Below are 17,653 nucleotides of genomic sequence, written 5' to 3' on the forward strand. Positions count from 1 at the left end.
GGGGTGCCCCACATCCTGACAGGCCCCCAAGGCTGGTCACAATCTACCACACCAGAGGATGCCAATTCAGAAAATGCTAAACACTAATGACCCAAGTACAAGAGAAAAGAAATGACTGCCATCCTAACTGCAGTGATGGGACCCCAGCTCTCAGGTCCAAAGCTCAAGAAGGTGCCTTGGCAAATGGGAGGCAGAGACCAGGGCCAGTCAGTCGGCTCTGGTTTGGGCCCTTGCTTTGCTGGTGGGTGTCACTTTCTGGTAACTGGAAAGGTGGATTCCTGTAGCCCCATCAGTTGCACGTCTGGTGCTTACCAGGCTGTCCATCAATTGTCACTGAGCACTCTATGTCCTAATAACAGTCTTCTTGAAAATACAACTTCTTGACCAACAACATGCCCTGCCGTAATGTGGGGCTATGGTCAGGAGATGTCACCCCTGAACCTGAAGACTGTGAAGAATGGCAGTGCCTGCAAAGGCTTTCTCTTCAGGAAACGACGTCGCCCAGGTGGGATCACAGTGGGACACTTGCAGAATCCATAGTGTGACCTGCTCAGAATAGAGGGCAATGGCTTGCACACATGTGTCAGGAAGGGGTAGGGTTTGGATGAGCTGGGGTGAGAGAGAATATAACTGACCACCTGCTCCTACAGCTCAAACTGACCCTCTGGACCTCATCCACCTGCCACACAGCCAGGCTCACCATGCAAGGATGGCACATGTACTACCCACACGGTAACTTGCTCTGTTCCCACACAGCAGTATACCTTTGAGACTCCCCGTCATGTCACTTAGGTTTGCCTTCCTGTTCTCAAAGCGTGTCTAATAGTCCACACTGCAGATATCCTGTTAGCTACTTAACCATGGCCTGTGGTCATTTTCTAGAATATTTTCAGGGTTTTTTTGCTGTTGCACTTTTTAAAAAAAATTTGTCACCAGACATTCAATATTATACTGTTGATACACTTTACTAATAAGTTCTTGATATTTAATTCTTCTAAAATTTATGTAATAGTCTTAATAGCTTTGCATACTAAACTCACCCTTTCCAAGATTTTTGCTTAATTTTTTAATTTTATTTAGGAAAGTATTGTAACAAAAGAGTACAAAAAATAGTATTGGGAGAAGTATTGTACCCACTGAACAGGTTTAACAAATAATATTTTTTTGCTTCACATTTTTTTTTTTTTTTTTTTTACATTTTTCTTTCTTTAAAGAACTACATTAGGCTTTTCTAAGTCCTGTGTCTTCCCTCAAACAGGCTTTTGTACTTTCTAACCTCATAATGTAGAATAAATAGCAGTGCTTTGATTTTTAACAAAATGCTGTGATATTCATGTCATTCTATACTTGCTTTTTTAAAGATGTGTCCATGTTCATCTTTTTCGATTTTTATCTTTTTAAAGCTAATGCAAATGTTTTTGATATCAGCCCTCAGGGTCTGGCAGGGTGGATTCTGCCAGAGGAAAGCAAAGGTATTCTTTCTCCTAGATCCCCATGCAGATGATTTGGGGATCATCGAATTCTCTCAGTCTCTTCCCGTGTCCTTTCATTCAGTTTTTAGTGAGTTCATTTTAGTTGATGTGGTATGAAATGGTGCAGACTGTCTGGTCTTACGGCTTTTTGAAAGGTTGGTGTTTTTGAACCTGAAAATTAGTCATTTTGGAAGAAGTGAAAATATGTCCTCCTTGTAGCTGCTGTCTGGTTTAAAAGACTGCAAGGTGTGTCTTCCCTAGAGAAAGAATGCCAGTTGAGCTCTCCAGTGACTTCCAAGTAACGGCCATTAGGCTGTGGTTTTAGGTTTGCTTTTCCAAAGTACACAGGTGGACAGGAGCAGAGCTGCCGTTTCATCATAGGCTGTGACGCCGGGAAGGTGGCTGAGTGCGAGTCGTTTCCTCTTCTGTTTTCTGGGTCTTTCCTCATCGGTGGAAGCAAACACTCCTTTGCTGTTAAACACTTACAATTCAACTTCTGACTCAGTGAACCCTGGAAGGGAATAGAGTCAGATAAAATTTGGGATGAATCTGTCACTACCCAGACTCTTGTTATTCAAGATTGAGGCACCAAATGGACTTAGTGATACTGTATCTTGTGAGGTCCACATGTGTGGTATCCAGACTTAGGGTCAGGAGATGCAAGAGGTGCTTGTCCGAGCTCCAGGCCCCCTCCTGGCCAGGGAATGTTCCTGTACCCACAGTCAAGCAGCCAGAGCAGCCCTTGTCATTGTCAACCCACCCTAGTTCTCAGAAAGTTCTTATTTACATTGACCTGGATGTGCTTCCCTGTACTAAATTTTCCCCTTGCTTGCAGTTCTTTCAGGTGCCGCTCAGTATGCCTGCTTGCTTTATCATGATCTCACTTTTCTCTGCCCTGTACTGAGACTTCCATCAGGTGGGCTTCTCTCCTGGACAGTGGCCTAGGGTTCTTCCTGCGGGGCTTGGCTGGCACTGTAGCTCCAGGCAGCCACCTGCTCTCCCAGCTCTGGTCTTCTGGGAGTTGCTGCTCTCTGGAAACCAACAAGTGTCAGTCCTTTAAAAGCTGGGAGTGCCTTCTGTGTCCTCTTGTCCCAACGCCCTCTGCCTCCCTGCCTCTGCCTTAACCACCTGGCCTTCAGTCTGGCTGAGCCTGTCAGACCGTACTCCGTAGGTCACACCAGTCTCCTGTCAGTTCCCATTGTGCCCCCCACCCAGCCTGCCTTCAGAATCTATTCAGCCACGAAATTTTCTTTTATGTTGAAATGCGTAGTGACTGGAGCCCAGGACCCCAAGGATACCAGATGGCCAGAAGGAACGCTGGACCACAAAAATGTCACCACCTTTTCACCCCCTACTCAAAAACGCAGAGGTAGCTGATTTTATCTCCTGTTTAACTGCCTGCTTAAACTACTGACCGGAATGTGCAGTTGATCAAGGTTTGACCGCTGTTCGCCATTCCTAGAGTGGCGGTAGTGAGCAGTCCCCCTCTTTGCCCACACAGCACAGGTGGGAAGTAGTTACCAGGCAAAGCAGATGGAAAAGGAATTCACCCGAACCCTGAAATGGAAAATTCCGCATGCCTACCTTTCCAAAAACTCCGACTTTTCCCAAAAGCCCACTTTGCCCCCAGCTTATAAAAGCAGCCAAGCAGAGCGAGCTGTCAGGCTAGTTCCGAGGACCTTCCTTTCCTTGGTGCTGCCTCCCTTGTGCTCGAGCATAAGCTTAATAAACTCTGTCTGGAAATTTCTCTGTGGTTTCCTCTCACTTTCTATCTTGGGGAACCCAAGAACCCCAATGCCAGTAGCAGTATGACTTTACATGTATTTTAACTTCTATAGAATATTGATGTTGAGTAAATACATTTGACCCTTGAACAAGGCAGGGTTAGGGGTGCTGTCCCCCTGTGCTGTCGAAAATTCCCATAAAACTTGACTCCCCCGAAACCCAACTATATTCATCCCTCAGTATATACAAAGGATTGATTGGTTCCAGACCCCCACCCTCACAACAAAATCCCTTATATAAAATGGCCTGGAACACCAGATCTGTGGGCTTTTAACTGCAGATTGAAAATACTGTTTTCCATTTGAGGTTGGTTGTATCTGGGGATGTGAAAACTGGGAGGATACGGAGGACTGACTGTATTTATGGAAAAAAATCTACATATAAGTGGACTCACACAGTTCAAGGCTGTGTTGTTCAACGATCAACTATAAATCCATTTCAACATGGTTAATGTAGTTGGAAAATTCTGCCTTGTTTTTTGTAAGCATGGAAAACTAGGGTTGGTTGGTAGGGAATATATTGATTTATTTAATCTTTGAATTTGAATTTTCAAAGCTATATTTTTTGAGTAATACTTCAAAATCATACATCAGCACTCATCTGCGTGATAGGATCTTTAAAAAAATATTACTTTGTTACTATTTGTTTTATTTAATGTAACACCTCTACATTAATATGTGCAAGTAATATGTGCAAATAATATGCGCAAGTAATAGATGAACATTTGTTAGGTTGAGGTATGGCTGACTAGTTCTCAGAAGAGCTTCTTCTTGGTCAGCACCCTTCTTTTTTAAAAAAAATTTATCTTATTTTAATTAAGAGAAAAGCTGGACAGCTTCATACAAGCATAATAAGTAATTTGAGGGAACGGATATGGAATGTTGTGTTTTTTCTACTAGAGTGCACAGCTAGCTAAGCACAGCTGTAAGAGTTGCATTGCATGCTTTTCATTCTCAAAGAGGTCTTTAATATTTAAAGATAATTTTTGAATTATGAAAATATTTTTCATATTAAACATTTTTCTCCTGTCTTCTGTCTTCCATCCCTGTACTTTTCTACCAGAAGCCTGTCTCTAGTGTTTGTGCGAGGAGGAGACCCAGGAACGGGTGGTGCTAATTGCTCCTCCGAGGGCCGGTGCCAGCTCTGAGAAAGATCCCCTGTCATATGGAAGACAGGCTGTGGCTCTGCTTAACTGCATGAGGGTTTTGAGAACGAGAACTGTTTACATACAAGAAGACACGAAGTACCCACAGACAGGCCCTGGATTATTAGGCATTTTTGCAGCTTTCAGAGAAATGTAGATATTAGTTCACTAGTTGGACTAGGCTTTGATAGAATCGTAACTAGCTCTGTGGGTTTTCAAAGGTTTATCTGAGGTCAGTGATTACAGTAGGACTTTAGAAAATGTTCTTTCCTTAGAATTTGTTGCTTTGAAGTTTTAATATAGTTTGGGTGGGGGTTTTTTTGGAAAGTTTGTAGCATATAATGGCCCAAAATAGTGAAACAAAAATGCTCATCTTTATTTGAATGCCTACACTACACTCAGCAATTTCATTGGTATTACTCAGAAACTAGATGTGTCAGGTCAGCTACAAGAGATTGCAAACTAGACTTTTTACAGTGATTCAAATTACAGTGTTAGAGCTTGAATGGATTTCATGATATTTTTTGGCTCCAAATCTGGCTATGATTCAGAATTACCTGAGAAGGGGCTTGAACAGTTATAGGGTCTTGTATCTTCCACTCGGAGGTTTGAATCTTTATAGACTTACTGTTTGATCAGGAACATCTCGTGTGTGTGTGTGTGCGCGTGCATGTGCTACCAGCCAGCCCCACATGTAGACATGCCAATGTAACTGTCCCCAGCTAACTGTCCCACAGTCGTCTCCGTTTGGTGGGAAGTGGAACGTGGGTTGGCCATTCTCTTCCCGTGAGCCAGGTCACAGGACTAGAGCATCTCTGAGCTTGAGTGTGACTTACTTTGAGATGGGATCTTCCAAGGGATTGTGGCTTCTGACGCTCGTGAGTCCTTGTGGGTGGGAAGAAGTGAGCAAAGTGGTTTTGACATCAGGCCACGCTCATTCCTTGTCACTGAATATATGGGTGCAGATCACTCTGCTGACTCTGCTTGTGTCGCCGACTGCATTCACCCGGCCACCTCTTCTCAGACCCACAGGGCGGCCGAGCGTTGTGGATGTGGAGGTATCTGGGCTGTTGGCCAGGCTGACTGATCTGTTTTTACATCTTAAAGCTGACACAGGGCCCAGTCCTGTGTGTGCAGCCGCTTCTCCGTGTGGCTTCGTTCTGTGCGTCACTGTGACAGCGTGAGGGTAACGAGCAAATGCCAGCGGACGTTCAGATGGGCTTATAAAATCATGTTCCGAGAGAACAGAACCTGGCACTGCCGACCCTGGAATTCGTGTTAAAGCGTGTCACCTGATCATGGTTTTGCCAACAATGAAAAACCCAAAGTATAGGCAGCAACGACCACATTTCACTTTTTATATTTAAAAGCTTGCTAGTAGCTAAGAACCTGATTTGAGTTTAAACAGAGAAATTCTGTCACTTCACAAATGAAAGGGGACCTGTTCTGCCCCAGTGCTACAGTGTCAGGGATTGAGCTTTGTCAGTAGTGGGCAGAGAGATCGGGTGGCTGAGAGCACCTGGCCAGTTAAAGGTGAACAAACTAGGCATTCAAGGGAACATCACTATCAGAAGTTAACTGAAAATTCTTGAAAGTTAAAATTCTGGCCCCAGTATATAAAATTGATCATAAAGTATTTTTTACTGTTAAACATTTCCGAAAGGTTTCTGAGAAGTGGGACCAGTGGCGTGTTGGTACCTGAGAGGTACAGGACAGAAGGGACCCATGCTAGCCACCACGATGCCCTGGGGAAGTGTCCTCTGCTCACAGTTGTTTTCTTGTTTTCTCTCTGTGTTGATGAAACAGCCAGACCAAATCCATTTGGAATGCCTGGGATAGTGCCACCGTATGTCCCCCCCCAGATGCTCAACATTCCACAGACCTCTCTGCAAGCCAAGCCTGTGGTAAGGCCTTTCCTTTCCTTCTGCAGCTGGTCTGCCTGCCTTGGGGGGACAGCTGGCCTTGACAGCTGCATATGCATCAAATCTTAATGAATACTAAAATAATGTCTTAAGCTCTTGAATTGATATGTGAAGCAGGTGCCAGTGTTTGTTGAATTCAAACTTAGCCAAGACCTAGAGTGCTGATGGGAGCCAGGTCCTGTAGGCAGCTTGTGCATGTGTGACCTGTGCCCTCTGCCCTCTGTTTCAGGCTCCGCAGGGGCCCAGCCCAGGTGCTCCGGGTCAGGGTCCACACCCTTACAGCCTTGCTGAGCCGGCCCTCACTTTGGAAACCAGCGGAAAGAATCTGACGGAGCAGAACAACTATAGTAACATTCCTCATGAAGGAAAACATACTCCACTGTATGAAAGGTCCTCCCCAATCAACCCAGCTCCGAGCGGCAGCCCCAATCATGTGGACTCGGCGTACTTTCCTGGTTCTTCTACGTCATCATCTTCAGACAACGATGAAGGCAGTGGAGGAGCTGCAAAGTGAGTGGTGGGTTTCTTGTGTAGCTTGTCCTTCGTGGAGCCGCCTGCTGGTTGGTTGGCTGGCTGGCTGGCCCTTGGCACCTAGTGTTGTGCTCAGAGGTGCAGTGTGTTGCAGGTAGGTGATGGTCACTTTGTGCTGGGACTGGCTTCCTCAGACATGGAGGAGAGAGGCAGTTAGACATTTTCCCAGGCTGAGAGTCTGCTCTGCTCGTCTGTGGCCTTGGCCCGTTCCTCTGCTGGGGCAGAGTTTTAGGAAAATTGGTGTATGTGACCACCAAACATGGTGACGTTGTCTGGTCAAGTGCTGCTAACCCTTACTCTCTGTTTTTTCTTGCAGTTAGACACCTGTGGCTTTCGGTCTCTTGCTCTTGGGACAGTGGGAACTCTGAATTTCCTTTGCTCCTGAGTTTAACAACTCGTAGGACTATTCATGAAATAACACTGTTCACCCAACCAAAACCCTAGAAAGCTGCCAGTCCCAGGCTGGAGTTCTACCAGAGAGGAGTATTTTAAAAGTGTGCTCCTAAGCAAATGAATTTTTCAAGTACATAATTAGTTATAATCTGATTGAGGAAGTCTTAAATGCATAGTCCTCCCCCACTTAAATCACCTTATGTGTCTAAGAATCCTGATTCCTAAAAGAATGACAAAAGGAAAAGAAAGGTCTTTTCTTTATATCTTTATCTCCTTTTCCTGGGTTTGAACACTAGTTAACAGGTAGATGACTAGGGCTAGTTAATACTACATTGATATCTGCTGTAACAAATTTTCAACAGTTTCCATTCTTCAAGTTTTTACTGGGTGTGTGACCAGATGCTGGAGATTTTTCTTTTGGCCTCTTTTTCTCCATCTGTAAAATGGGCACTAGTGTCTGCTGACCTCAAGTGGCAGTAACCAAGGAGTTTGCTCTCTTCCAGAGATTGTGCACTGTATGGAGCAGAGGGGCATAAAATTCATAAACTCTTACTGTGTGTGCAATCCTAAAATCCTAAAATGAAGTGAAAAGTCATAATATAGCATTCAAACTTTTAAGTTAACCTTTTGTAATGGAACTATATTAAAGACCTCCCTACTGAATGAGAATTTCTGGGCTGGGGCTCAGAAATCTGTGTATGTAAAAGAGCACCCAGTGATTCTTCAGCTCATAGAAGTCTAAAAACAGCTGACAGATGTCTCAGTGCCCCTTCCACTCTGGGATTCTAAGGCACTATGAGTTTTCTTTTAAAAATGGACTCATGTCAACAAGATCAAGGCATTTGTATAGTCCAGGTTCATCTTAATAAAAAACATTCTTTCAAGTCTGAAACACAGGTAGACACGAAGCACATGTGCTCTGTGCCTCAGAGTCTGTGTGATGATGAATGTGGGAGCTAGCAGAGGCCTGGCATGGGGAGGTTTGGTGGCAACCTTGTTCTTTCAGGTAGGGATTCAGAGATAATGGGAGTTGCCAGCCTAATTTGGCAGACTGCCCACTTAGGGTGTGAACTGAACTTGGGGTAAGACTGCTCCTCCCTTCTCTGATGCAGATTCAGCTCTACCCTGTTCCCAGAGGTCCTGGCCAGCATCACCTTCCCTGGAACTGTCCTTGATTTCAGTCATCTCTCCCACTTCTGAGTTCTATCACTCACTTGTCCACACCCCCAACTTGGTGTTTTCATTGCATTTTCTGGTGCAACTTCTAGAAGGTGGACTTGGTGTGGGGTTGCCAGGGACATCTTGCCATTCTTGTGATGTGAAGCGGGTGGAGTACATCCACAACTAGGAGTTGAAAGAGGCGTAGCAATGTCTTAAGTTTCTTGAATCTGCTTCCCCATTTATTTTAACAAATGAGAGACAGAAGAGTTAAAATGGAGGTGAAGGAGGGAAGGAAGATGAAATGGGGTGCGTGTGTGTGTGTGCCTGAGGCTTTAGGGTCATAAGCCAGGCAGAGTAAGTAGGACATGAGGTCAACCCTGGTCATAGACGTCCTTTGCTTGTGGCAGGATGCCAAGAGAAGGGCTGTGTTCTTGATTGCAGGATGAGGATTCTAGTCTGTTGAATGAGTTGTGTGTGTGTACTTCAGGCCATGGGTAGGATAGAGGACTGCTCTCCTAGTTCATTACCTGGTGAGAGCAGTAAGTCAGGACATGGCTACCTTTGGTTTGGACGTGAATGAAGGCCCCTGGACCTACAATGTGCTTTCAGGTGGTCTTGAGGAAAAGAAATCTTCCATCCATTCAGTCAAGCGACACTGGAGCACTTACTTGTGTCTGCCAGTGAGCATGGTGGCGGGCATTGCAGACAAGGCGTGATGCAGTCTGCAAAGACGTGAACAGCCCAGGTGGTGAGTGTACAAAGAAAACACTGGACAAGAGGGACGGGAGGTGTGAGCACTCCCCCAGGAGTTGAGATTTGAGCTGTGGCAGCAGGGACAGAGCTGGACAGATGTAGGGTGAAAGGAGAGGTGGCTTGACCAGCAGGAGGCCTAGCAAGGTGGAGGCTGGATGGTGAGGAGTCTGACCTCTATTATCAGTGTGAAGTGGAACATCCACAGTGTTTGCTTAGAATGGTCCCACGGCTGTAGAGATCTGATGTTTCTTTGGAAATGAGTTTTCTCTGATCTGGGTGTCGTTGTCCTTGGGATGGACAGGTGTCTGAGTGGCCAGGCCATTTAGTCGGACTCCAGCACCTCTTATAACAGCTTCTGCGGGTTGACTATAGAAACGTTTGTAGTTGCTGTACTTACAACCTTGACTTGTGCGATAGTAAAGGGAGTCTGTCACCACCCAGCTGGGTGTGTCCCTTTCTGTCACTTCATCACCCCTCATCACCTTTCCCTGTTCGATTCCCTCTGGCATTTGCACACGGGTGGGTGAACAATACCAGAATGTGGTAGAGTCCACAAAATAAGTGATACCGTTTCCCTAACAGAAATTAATGATTCTTTCTTAAAGCATGGTGCTGATGGGTGATGGGACTGTTATAGAATAAAAGAGAATTGTCCCCCTCCCCACCAAGAAAAAGCTTCTTACAAATTAAAAAGATAAGTGTTTTGAATGGCAAAGAATATAAACATGCAGTTCACAGAGGAAACACAGATGGTCACTATGATATGAAAGGATGTTCTCGCTCACTAAGAAAATCAAAGGAATGCAACTTGAAACATGAGCTCAAAGTTGGGTGTGGGGGTGCATCACAGCCACACTGGCAAGAGCAGAGACATGCCCCAACTCCAAAGAATGCTCCTATGTGAAAGGAAGTGCATGCTGAGGGGCCCTGTGGAATAGCTGGGTGTGAAAGTGCCTTCTGGCTGGTCCTCGGCTTCAGACAGTGGCATCTTCACTGTGGGTGTGCATATACACATGTATGTGTGTGTGCAGGGTGGGCCCTGTCCTGTATTCCCCCCCTTCCCTTTTATGATACCTAACACAGGATTTTAGCCTCTCAGATGTCTTGCCCACCACCCTGCTGGAATGGATGTCCTGGGTTGTTACCATCTTGAAGTGGACACCTGTCCCTGGACAGCTTGCAGTCTGTACTGGACAAGGAGTCTTGGGCTGTGAGAGGCACCCTGTACACAGGGGCACGAGCTGGGATGAGCTGCATGGGTGCCACTGGAGCTGTCCTGAGTATCCCTTCATGTCTGCAAAATCCTAGCCTCCTGCTTTCACAGTGGTTCGGTGTCTTATCAGAGGACCAGGTGGGCACCTGGGCAGTTATTCCAGACCCATGACCATTACTTTAAAGCAAATTAGAAAGAAATGCTGCTTTCTAACTAAATAATTTTTTCCTCCTTTTCTTTTTCCTAGAGTATAATCAACATATACTCCTCGCTCTGTTCTTGTCAGTGTTTTTGTTTTTCTTCCTGATCTTTGTGAAATCTTTGTAATCCTGTTTTGGTTGAATTAAGAGTTACAATTGAATCCTTGTAGAGATGTTTATTTTATTGGCTTTTAGATTCATTGGCTTTTAGAATTTGAATCTGATCTGAGGCTGTTAAGCTGAAGATTTTAGTTCTTTGATCTTTTTTTCTAATTAATATCTCAATACAAAGTTATAGAATTGAAACATTAAAAAATAGAATGTAGGAAATTCCCCATGTTTCCACTTCTAGAGGTATAACTGTTTTCAAAAGATTGGTGAATATTCAAAAGTTATTTTTTGCTAGACAACTAACATTGGTTTTTACAATAATGGAATCTTTTCTTAGGAAGAGCAACTTGCCTTTTTCCGTTTCTTCCTTTTTCATACTCCACTGTGTAAGCATGTTTTCTCATTTGTGTATAAATGTAACTGTATGTACACTGAATATCACTTTAGTGTTTTTTCCTGTTGTTGCTGACATTTCTAAATGGATACTTAAAAAGTCTAGTAGGAGAGAAAACAGACTTAATTTTCCTCCACTTTGTTGACTTAGTTTGTATAGAGTTGTTCCATTTCCTTGTACAGTTACATACACATTGGTTTTGAGGTGTTGTGTCAGGGTGGCAATGTGGTAAAAGCGTTGCAGGCCCCCACTTGACTCCTGTGGTACCAGGTGTGGGTTGTGGACGGTCGTTGTCAGTGCCTGAAGGACTGTTGACCAGCGTGGAGACCCACTGTTGGCAGGGTCCAGTTCTGTTGACATCCCCTGGCTGGTCTTGCCGAGTCCCACTGCCACTTGTGCTGTGTGACCTGGAACCCACTGAACCCAGTGCATCCAGCATGGATGGGAGGTCGCTGGGTTTGGGAGTTAAATCAGCTGATGAGTAACCACACTAAGTGATAGTTATTACTATTATTTAAAAAAGTAACTGATGCAATGAAACACCATTTTTTTAAGTAGCACTTTTATTTTAATTAAAAAATTTTTTTCAATTACAGTTGACATGCTAACATTATATTAGTTTAATTTGTACAACATAGTGATTAGACATTTATATAATTTATGAAATGATCACCCCGGTAAGTCTAGTACCCATCTAACACCATATATAGTTATTACAATATTATTGATTAATGTGAAATACCTGAAGAATTTCATTCATTGCCTTTGATCTAGTGTCCCAGGAAATAGCCCTCTGATGCACAGTTTTTCCATTGAGTGGTGTTGGTGTTTTTCTTCTATTTTTGAGTCCTCTCAGGCTCCCTTTCCAGAGAAACCCTGTGGTTTACAAAGACTTATATTTTACCTGCCTTATTGGGTACCCAATTCCTGACAGGCTAAATAAGCTGCAGGTTTCTTCTTTTTTTTTTTTTTTTTTTAATATATCTTTATTAATTTCAGAGAGAGGAAAGGAGAGGGAGAGAGAGAGATAGAAACATCAATGATGAGAAAGTCATTGATCGAGCCCGCAACCCAGGCATGTGCCCTGACCGGGAATCGAACCCCGATCACCTGGATCCTAGGTCGACGCTCAACCGCTGAGCCACGCCCAGCTGGGCTGCAGGTTTTTTTCTTTCAGATTGTTACACTGTTGTGCCAGACAAGTAGCAACTTTACATTTGTATCTTGAATTTTTAACACAAGGCAAGATTTCTAACATCTCATAAAAACTATTCTGAATTATAGTTACTTGTATGTGTTAGCAAAAATTAATAATCCTCTGTACTGGTGTGTGTTCTAGCTGTCTAGAACACATAGGCACTTGGTATTCATTTCATCCGACTCACTCAGGTGTCTGAACCCTCTCTGGTGGGCAGGAACTAGACAGCTCCATGGCCAGTATGGTGTGAGGAGTCCTGATGAGCTCTGGAGAAAAGCCCCATCTGACTGCTGTGTAGGAAATCATTCAGGACCAGTACTTTCTCTGTCCTTTTTATGAAATAACCTGAATGTGTGGTGTTAGCTTAATTTGGAGCTTAAGAAGACTGTACTTAGAAGGTGTTTGTATGTGTGAATCTTGCAGCTTCTCTCACAACGGGAGCTCAGATTTTCATGCTCTGTAGTAGGAGCCACTGGACCCCTCCATCAGACCTCTAGTGGGAGAGGGGGTTTGGGGGTCTGTTGAATGAGAACAGCTGTGCAGAAGCGAACAGAAAGGAAAATGTGTGCACACATGTAGAAAGTCAGCTTCACTCGGTTTGACCATATCAGTGATTTTACACACACACTAGGTGTTGCTGCTGTGGATTTGACCTTTTACCATTCGTTCATGTGTTTTTCATTTGCCTTCGCTCTTTCTTTTCTATTGACAAGTAAGTCAGCCGTGGTCAGCACTGTCTTTCTTTTCTGCACCATCAAGGCAGACCGCACCCATGGCAGTGGAGATAGGAGTGAAAAGTCACCGATTGGCCACACACCTTTACATTTGGTGTAAATGTACACCAGTCCATTTCCATACTGGCATCACCAGCCTGCTGACTAGAAAAATGTGCAGGAGAGAATCCGTGGTTAGGACAGTTTGCTGTCTTCAACCCGCTTTAGTACTAAAAAAGCCCAAGTGACCTAGAGTGAGGTGAGGCCTTGCAGCTCACCTCTGAGGGCCCATAGGTCCCAGTGGGGTGGTGCTGGCCTCTCCCCGCCCCTGTTCCTGAATTGTGAGAATGTTTTCTCTTGAGTGCCTACTTCAGGTGTGTCTGTATAAAACCCATCCTGAGGCTGGGCTTCTCCTTGTAACGGCATGCGGTAATGTCTGGAATGGTGGGTCAGGGTCTGAATCCAGTCACTGTTGCTGTAGTTGTGAAGGGGCTTCTGAATGTCCCTGAGCATGAACTTTATCAGCTGAGAGTTGTGCCTTGGGGTGTACAGGAGAATTCAACAGAGTTCATGGTGGCTTCCTGCCTGGGCCACCCACCTGGGCCCAGGTCTCAGCAGGTTGCCCAGGGCATGGCCAGTGAAACAACGTGTCTATGTAAGCGGTGTCTGTTGTGATCGTGAGGTGTGAGCAGTTGTATAGGTTGAATTGCATGTAGAAACACTCTAAAATCTCTCATTTATTTGCTCTTCAAGGCAAGGCAGTTATCACCATATTCAGAACGGTGCTTTCTTACATTGTGAAGTGACAGTTATTCTACTGCAATATTCTCGACTTTAAAATATTGACGGGTGTCAAGATGCTTTTCAGGCAGAACTTCAGATTTTATAATGTGATTATTAGAAGGTCACATGAGCATCTTGACTATGACATTTTGTTTTTAGCTTGTGTTAATCTATATAGAACAAAATTAAAGTTTATAAATACAAGTTCTGTGATATCTTAGGTGGGACAAGCCAAGGTTCCCCCTGCACACTGCTCAATGTGCTTGCTGATCGACCCTGGGGCCGATCACTAGGATTATCACATTTGGGGGCTGCAAGTTTAATTGTCGTGCTTTATGTCACATAAGAGATGTCTTCTTTGTCATATATCTTTAGGCCCTGGTTATGTGGTTATATAGTAGTTGGGTACCTGCTCACTGGTGGCTGTTAGGTCTTATCTTCACAGAGTTTATAATTAGTTCTTAAAACAGACAATAATTACAAATAATGACAAACTGATACATGCCATGAAGGAAACAGCAGTGAAAATAGTGGGGGTAGGGGGATGGTCAGGGAAGGTTGCACTAAGATAACATTGCAGCCAAGAACTTCAAGATGAGGTGTGACATACAAAAGCTTCAGTCTACCATGGAGAGGGAGGGGCAGCAATCCAACAGAGTGTGGAAGATACTTGTAATCCTTATACCTGACCAAGAACTTGCATCAGAACATATATGACTTCTCTGTGAGAAGTATCACAGAAAATGTGCAGAATATTTGAACAAACATGCCACAAAAGATGTCACCTGTGGAGAGTGCTTATCTTCATTGTTATCAGAGAAGTGAACGTCAGACTTGCTGAGGCTCACAGCCTTCCCTCTCAAAGACTGACATGAGAGTGACCGAAAGCAGGGAGCGTGGATTCTCCTGCAGGGCAGGGCCATAGACCCAGCTGCAGGGTCCTCCAGTGATGGGGTGCGTACCGTGATGAGTCTGAACCAGCACTGTGTGAGCCCAGACCGTGGGGCACGAAAAGTGTACAGTTGCACTATTCCATTTATATGGCATTCAAAAACAGGTAAAGGCATCTTTGCTGTCAGAAGTCAGAGAATAGCCATTGTTTTGAGGAAGGAATTCACTGGAGTGAATCCAGTGGGGCTCCTGGGTGTCAGCCCTGCATCTCTGGTTGCTTATGTGGCATATTCAGTTCTGGGCACTTACTAAGTTGTTCACTGTGACTAGTGCATTTTTTTGTAGCTTTATTATACTTAGATGTTTAAAATTATACGTAATAGAAGTTATGTCTCTTATTTTATAAAACTTGTAAGTGTCCAAGTAATTTCAACTTTCTCAAATGTCACTGACCTTTTTATGAAAAAGTACATGAGCAGCTTGATTTATACCACATTCTAGATCATTTCAGAGCCGCTAGCCTTTCCTCTTTGTTTCTTGGAGTACTCACTCTGACGCATGCCTGACAAGGTTGTCCACTCTCTGTTTCTCTATTGCACAGGCCATGGCATGCTTATCACATGATGAGTTTACTGATTCATGTCCTGACTGGTATATGATCAGTGAATAATTGACTAAGATTCCTTTCCTGAACCTTTCACCCCCCATAGTAGCTGCTCTTCTCTTTGATTTTAAACAGGACCAACCACTATACTCTTGGAATATTTGCATTTATTTTTGTGCCGCCTCCTCATCACTTCCTCTAGTTTTGTAAAATTGTAGCCTGAGATCACACGCATGAAAGCAAATTTGAACAGAGCAGTGGCTTCTCTGAGTCCTCATTAAAGACCAGGAGCCTGGATGCAGGGTAACTGGGCAGCTGGGCTGCCCGTATTTCATGTGGTCCCATCCTGGTGTCCCATTTCATGATTGGGATCAAGGAGCTAGAACAAGGCTCTGAGATACCACAGTGTGGGGCACAGTTTTTGGTTTAAGATAGAAGAGGCTCTTATCTCGCCAAGTAGCAGCGGTGTTTTTTTGTTTTTTAAAATAATAGAACTAAAATGAAGTCAATTGGAAGATAGGAGGATTTGTGGGTCTTAAAATCTCTCCATCTGTCACATGGGTCAATTAGAAAGGGAAGTCAGTGAAATGCTCTCTACACTGGCATTCCTGTTTCCAGCTTTGGTTTTAGAAGATACTTTGGGCTTAGAGCCTTGCAGAGGAGGGCCGAGTGAAGGGGGGGGCAACACCTGGAGCTGCCCTGGCTGTCCCCACATTGGCATTGTCCTCCCATCTGCTGAGGGCTGCAGTTCAGGCCCCTCCAGGTTCTCTTCTAGGGTGATGATTCTCACAAAGCTTGCCAGTACCTTAGAGTTTCTCTTACATTGTGACCTTTAGTGAGCAAATGAACAAAGACTTTTATGAAATAATACCACTCATACCACATTCACTGCATTCGGTTCTGTTCCCATGTTAGTGTTTAAAAAATGCTGGTTAAACCTACTAAATTGTTTTCCTAGTGGGTCACAACCCACAGTTTTTAAAAAAATGCTGATTGAAATATCTTATTCTGGCATTTTAGAGACTCCATAATCTTCCCCACCTCTTTTCTCCTCCCCCTTTTTTTACTACTTTGCAAAATAAAATTATTCCCCAAATAAGATTCAGTTAACTCCCTGTTTTGTTTTGTGAGCTTACAAACCCATTTCTTCTCATGGGCCTGGAAGGTGCCCCTCCACGCCTGATGTGGCCTTTGTGTCACCCAAGTCTTAGCTCCCTCCCACGACCCTCCCCATGAGTAGGCTGGAACTCCCTGTGTATTGCCACTTGGCATGGAGTGAGTACCTTATATTTATTTGTAAATTATGAGCAATGTGATTCAGATAACATTTAACATTCTGCTGCCTGATAATTGTCAAATAAATGTGGGGTTTTTAAAATCTTGTTTCTCCAAGATGACTGAGCTTCTTAAAGGGAAGGCTGCATTTGTGTCTTGTATCTCATAGCACTAGCACATCCTAGACCATCTTTAAGTTGAGTGGTCAGCATTGGCTAGGCACTCAATTTTTCTCTTCCACAGTGAGTGGTTATCACCTACCTGTTGGAAGCAAGGCAGAAAGTGCTCCTGGGTAGGGTTCTCTCTAGAGATGGATTGTTGGGGGCGGCAAGATCAGTAAAGAACAAGGTTTATCTTTGAGTCTTTAGCACAGGCCCTTGTCATCACGAGCGTGTGTGGGAAGTGGTCGACACTAACAGTAATTTTGTGCATTTTATGTTCAGCCATATCGGTGGGAACAAAATTGGCTGGGAGAAGACAGGAAGCCACTCGGAGCCACAAGCACGGGGAGATCCAGGAGACCAAACAAAGGTAGTAGGTCCACACCTTTTATTCTCTCAGTTCTGGCTCTTTCAGCATGTGGTGTTGGGATTCTCTGAAAGTAAAACACTCTCTCTCTTTTGAAGCATGGGGTGAAATACAAATGTTGGCAGGGGGGTGGGGGGAGGGGATCACAGACATTGGCAGGAGGAGGAATCACAGTCATGTGGCACAGGGGAAGGAGGGATCCCAGGGCTCTGCCACCTGCCTGTTCTCTTTTCACAGGGCAGGGTGGATGCCTGGTGAAAATCTGACCCTATCTGCTGGCTGCGTAGTCTGGTGAAGCATTTAGAGCCTTCCAGAACCTTGTCTCCTGTAGGGTCTTTGTGGGGATTAAGTGAGAAAGCACCTGGGATGTGTACAGTAAAAATGAAAAGAAACTACATTCCATTTCTCCCCTTTTTCTGCTTCTCCCTGTTGACGGTGATCTACAGAAATACTTTTTTAACTGCAAAGCTACATCCATCCCTATGAATGATCACTTAGATGACAGGGTCTCTGTCTGGAAGAAGCTTATTTACATACAAGGTGACAAAATATCAGAAATACACTTAAGACTCTGAAATACTG

General features: G+C 44.3%; 1 protein-coding gene across 2 annotated transcripts in view; it reads left to right on the top strand.

Annotated features, from left to right (window-relative positions):
* FAM120A (family with sequence similarity 120 member A) overlaps positions 1-17,653 on the top strand; it is a 96,523-nt gene that overhangs the window by 37,822 nt on the left and 41,048 nt on the right. For both annotated transcript variants that reach the window (XM_016214323.2, XM_016214324.2), the window contains exons 6-8: positions 6,208-6,305; positions 6,553-6,833; positions 16,987-17,074. In XM_016214323.2, coding sequence (XP_016069809.2) covers positions 6,208-6,305; positions 6,553-6,833; positions 16,987-17,074 — 467 coding nt within the window. The remainder of the gene's footprint in view (positions 1-6,207; positions 6,306-6,552; positions 6,834-16,986; positions 17,075-17,653) is intronic.

Source organism: Miniopterus natalensis, chromosome 12 (genome assembly GCF_054644295.1).
Source record: "Miniopterus natalensis isolate mMinNat1 chromosome 12, mMinNat1.hap1, whole genome shotgun sequence".
In the NCBI taxonomy this organism is placed as follows: Eukaryota; Metazoa; Chordata; class Mammalia; order Chiroptera; family Miniopteridae; genus Miniopterus; species Miniopterus natalensis.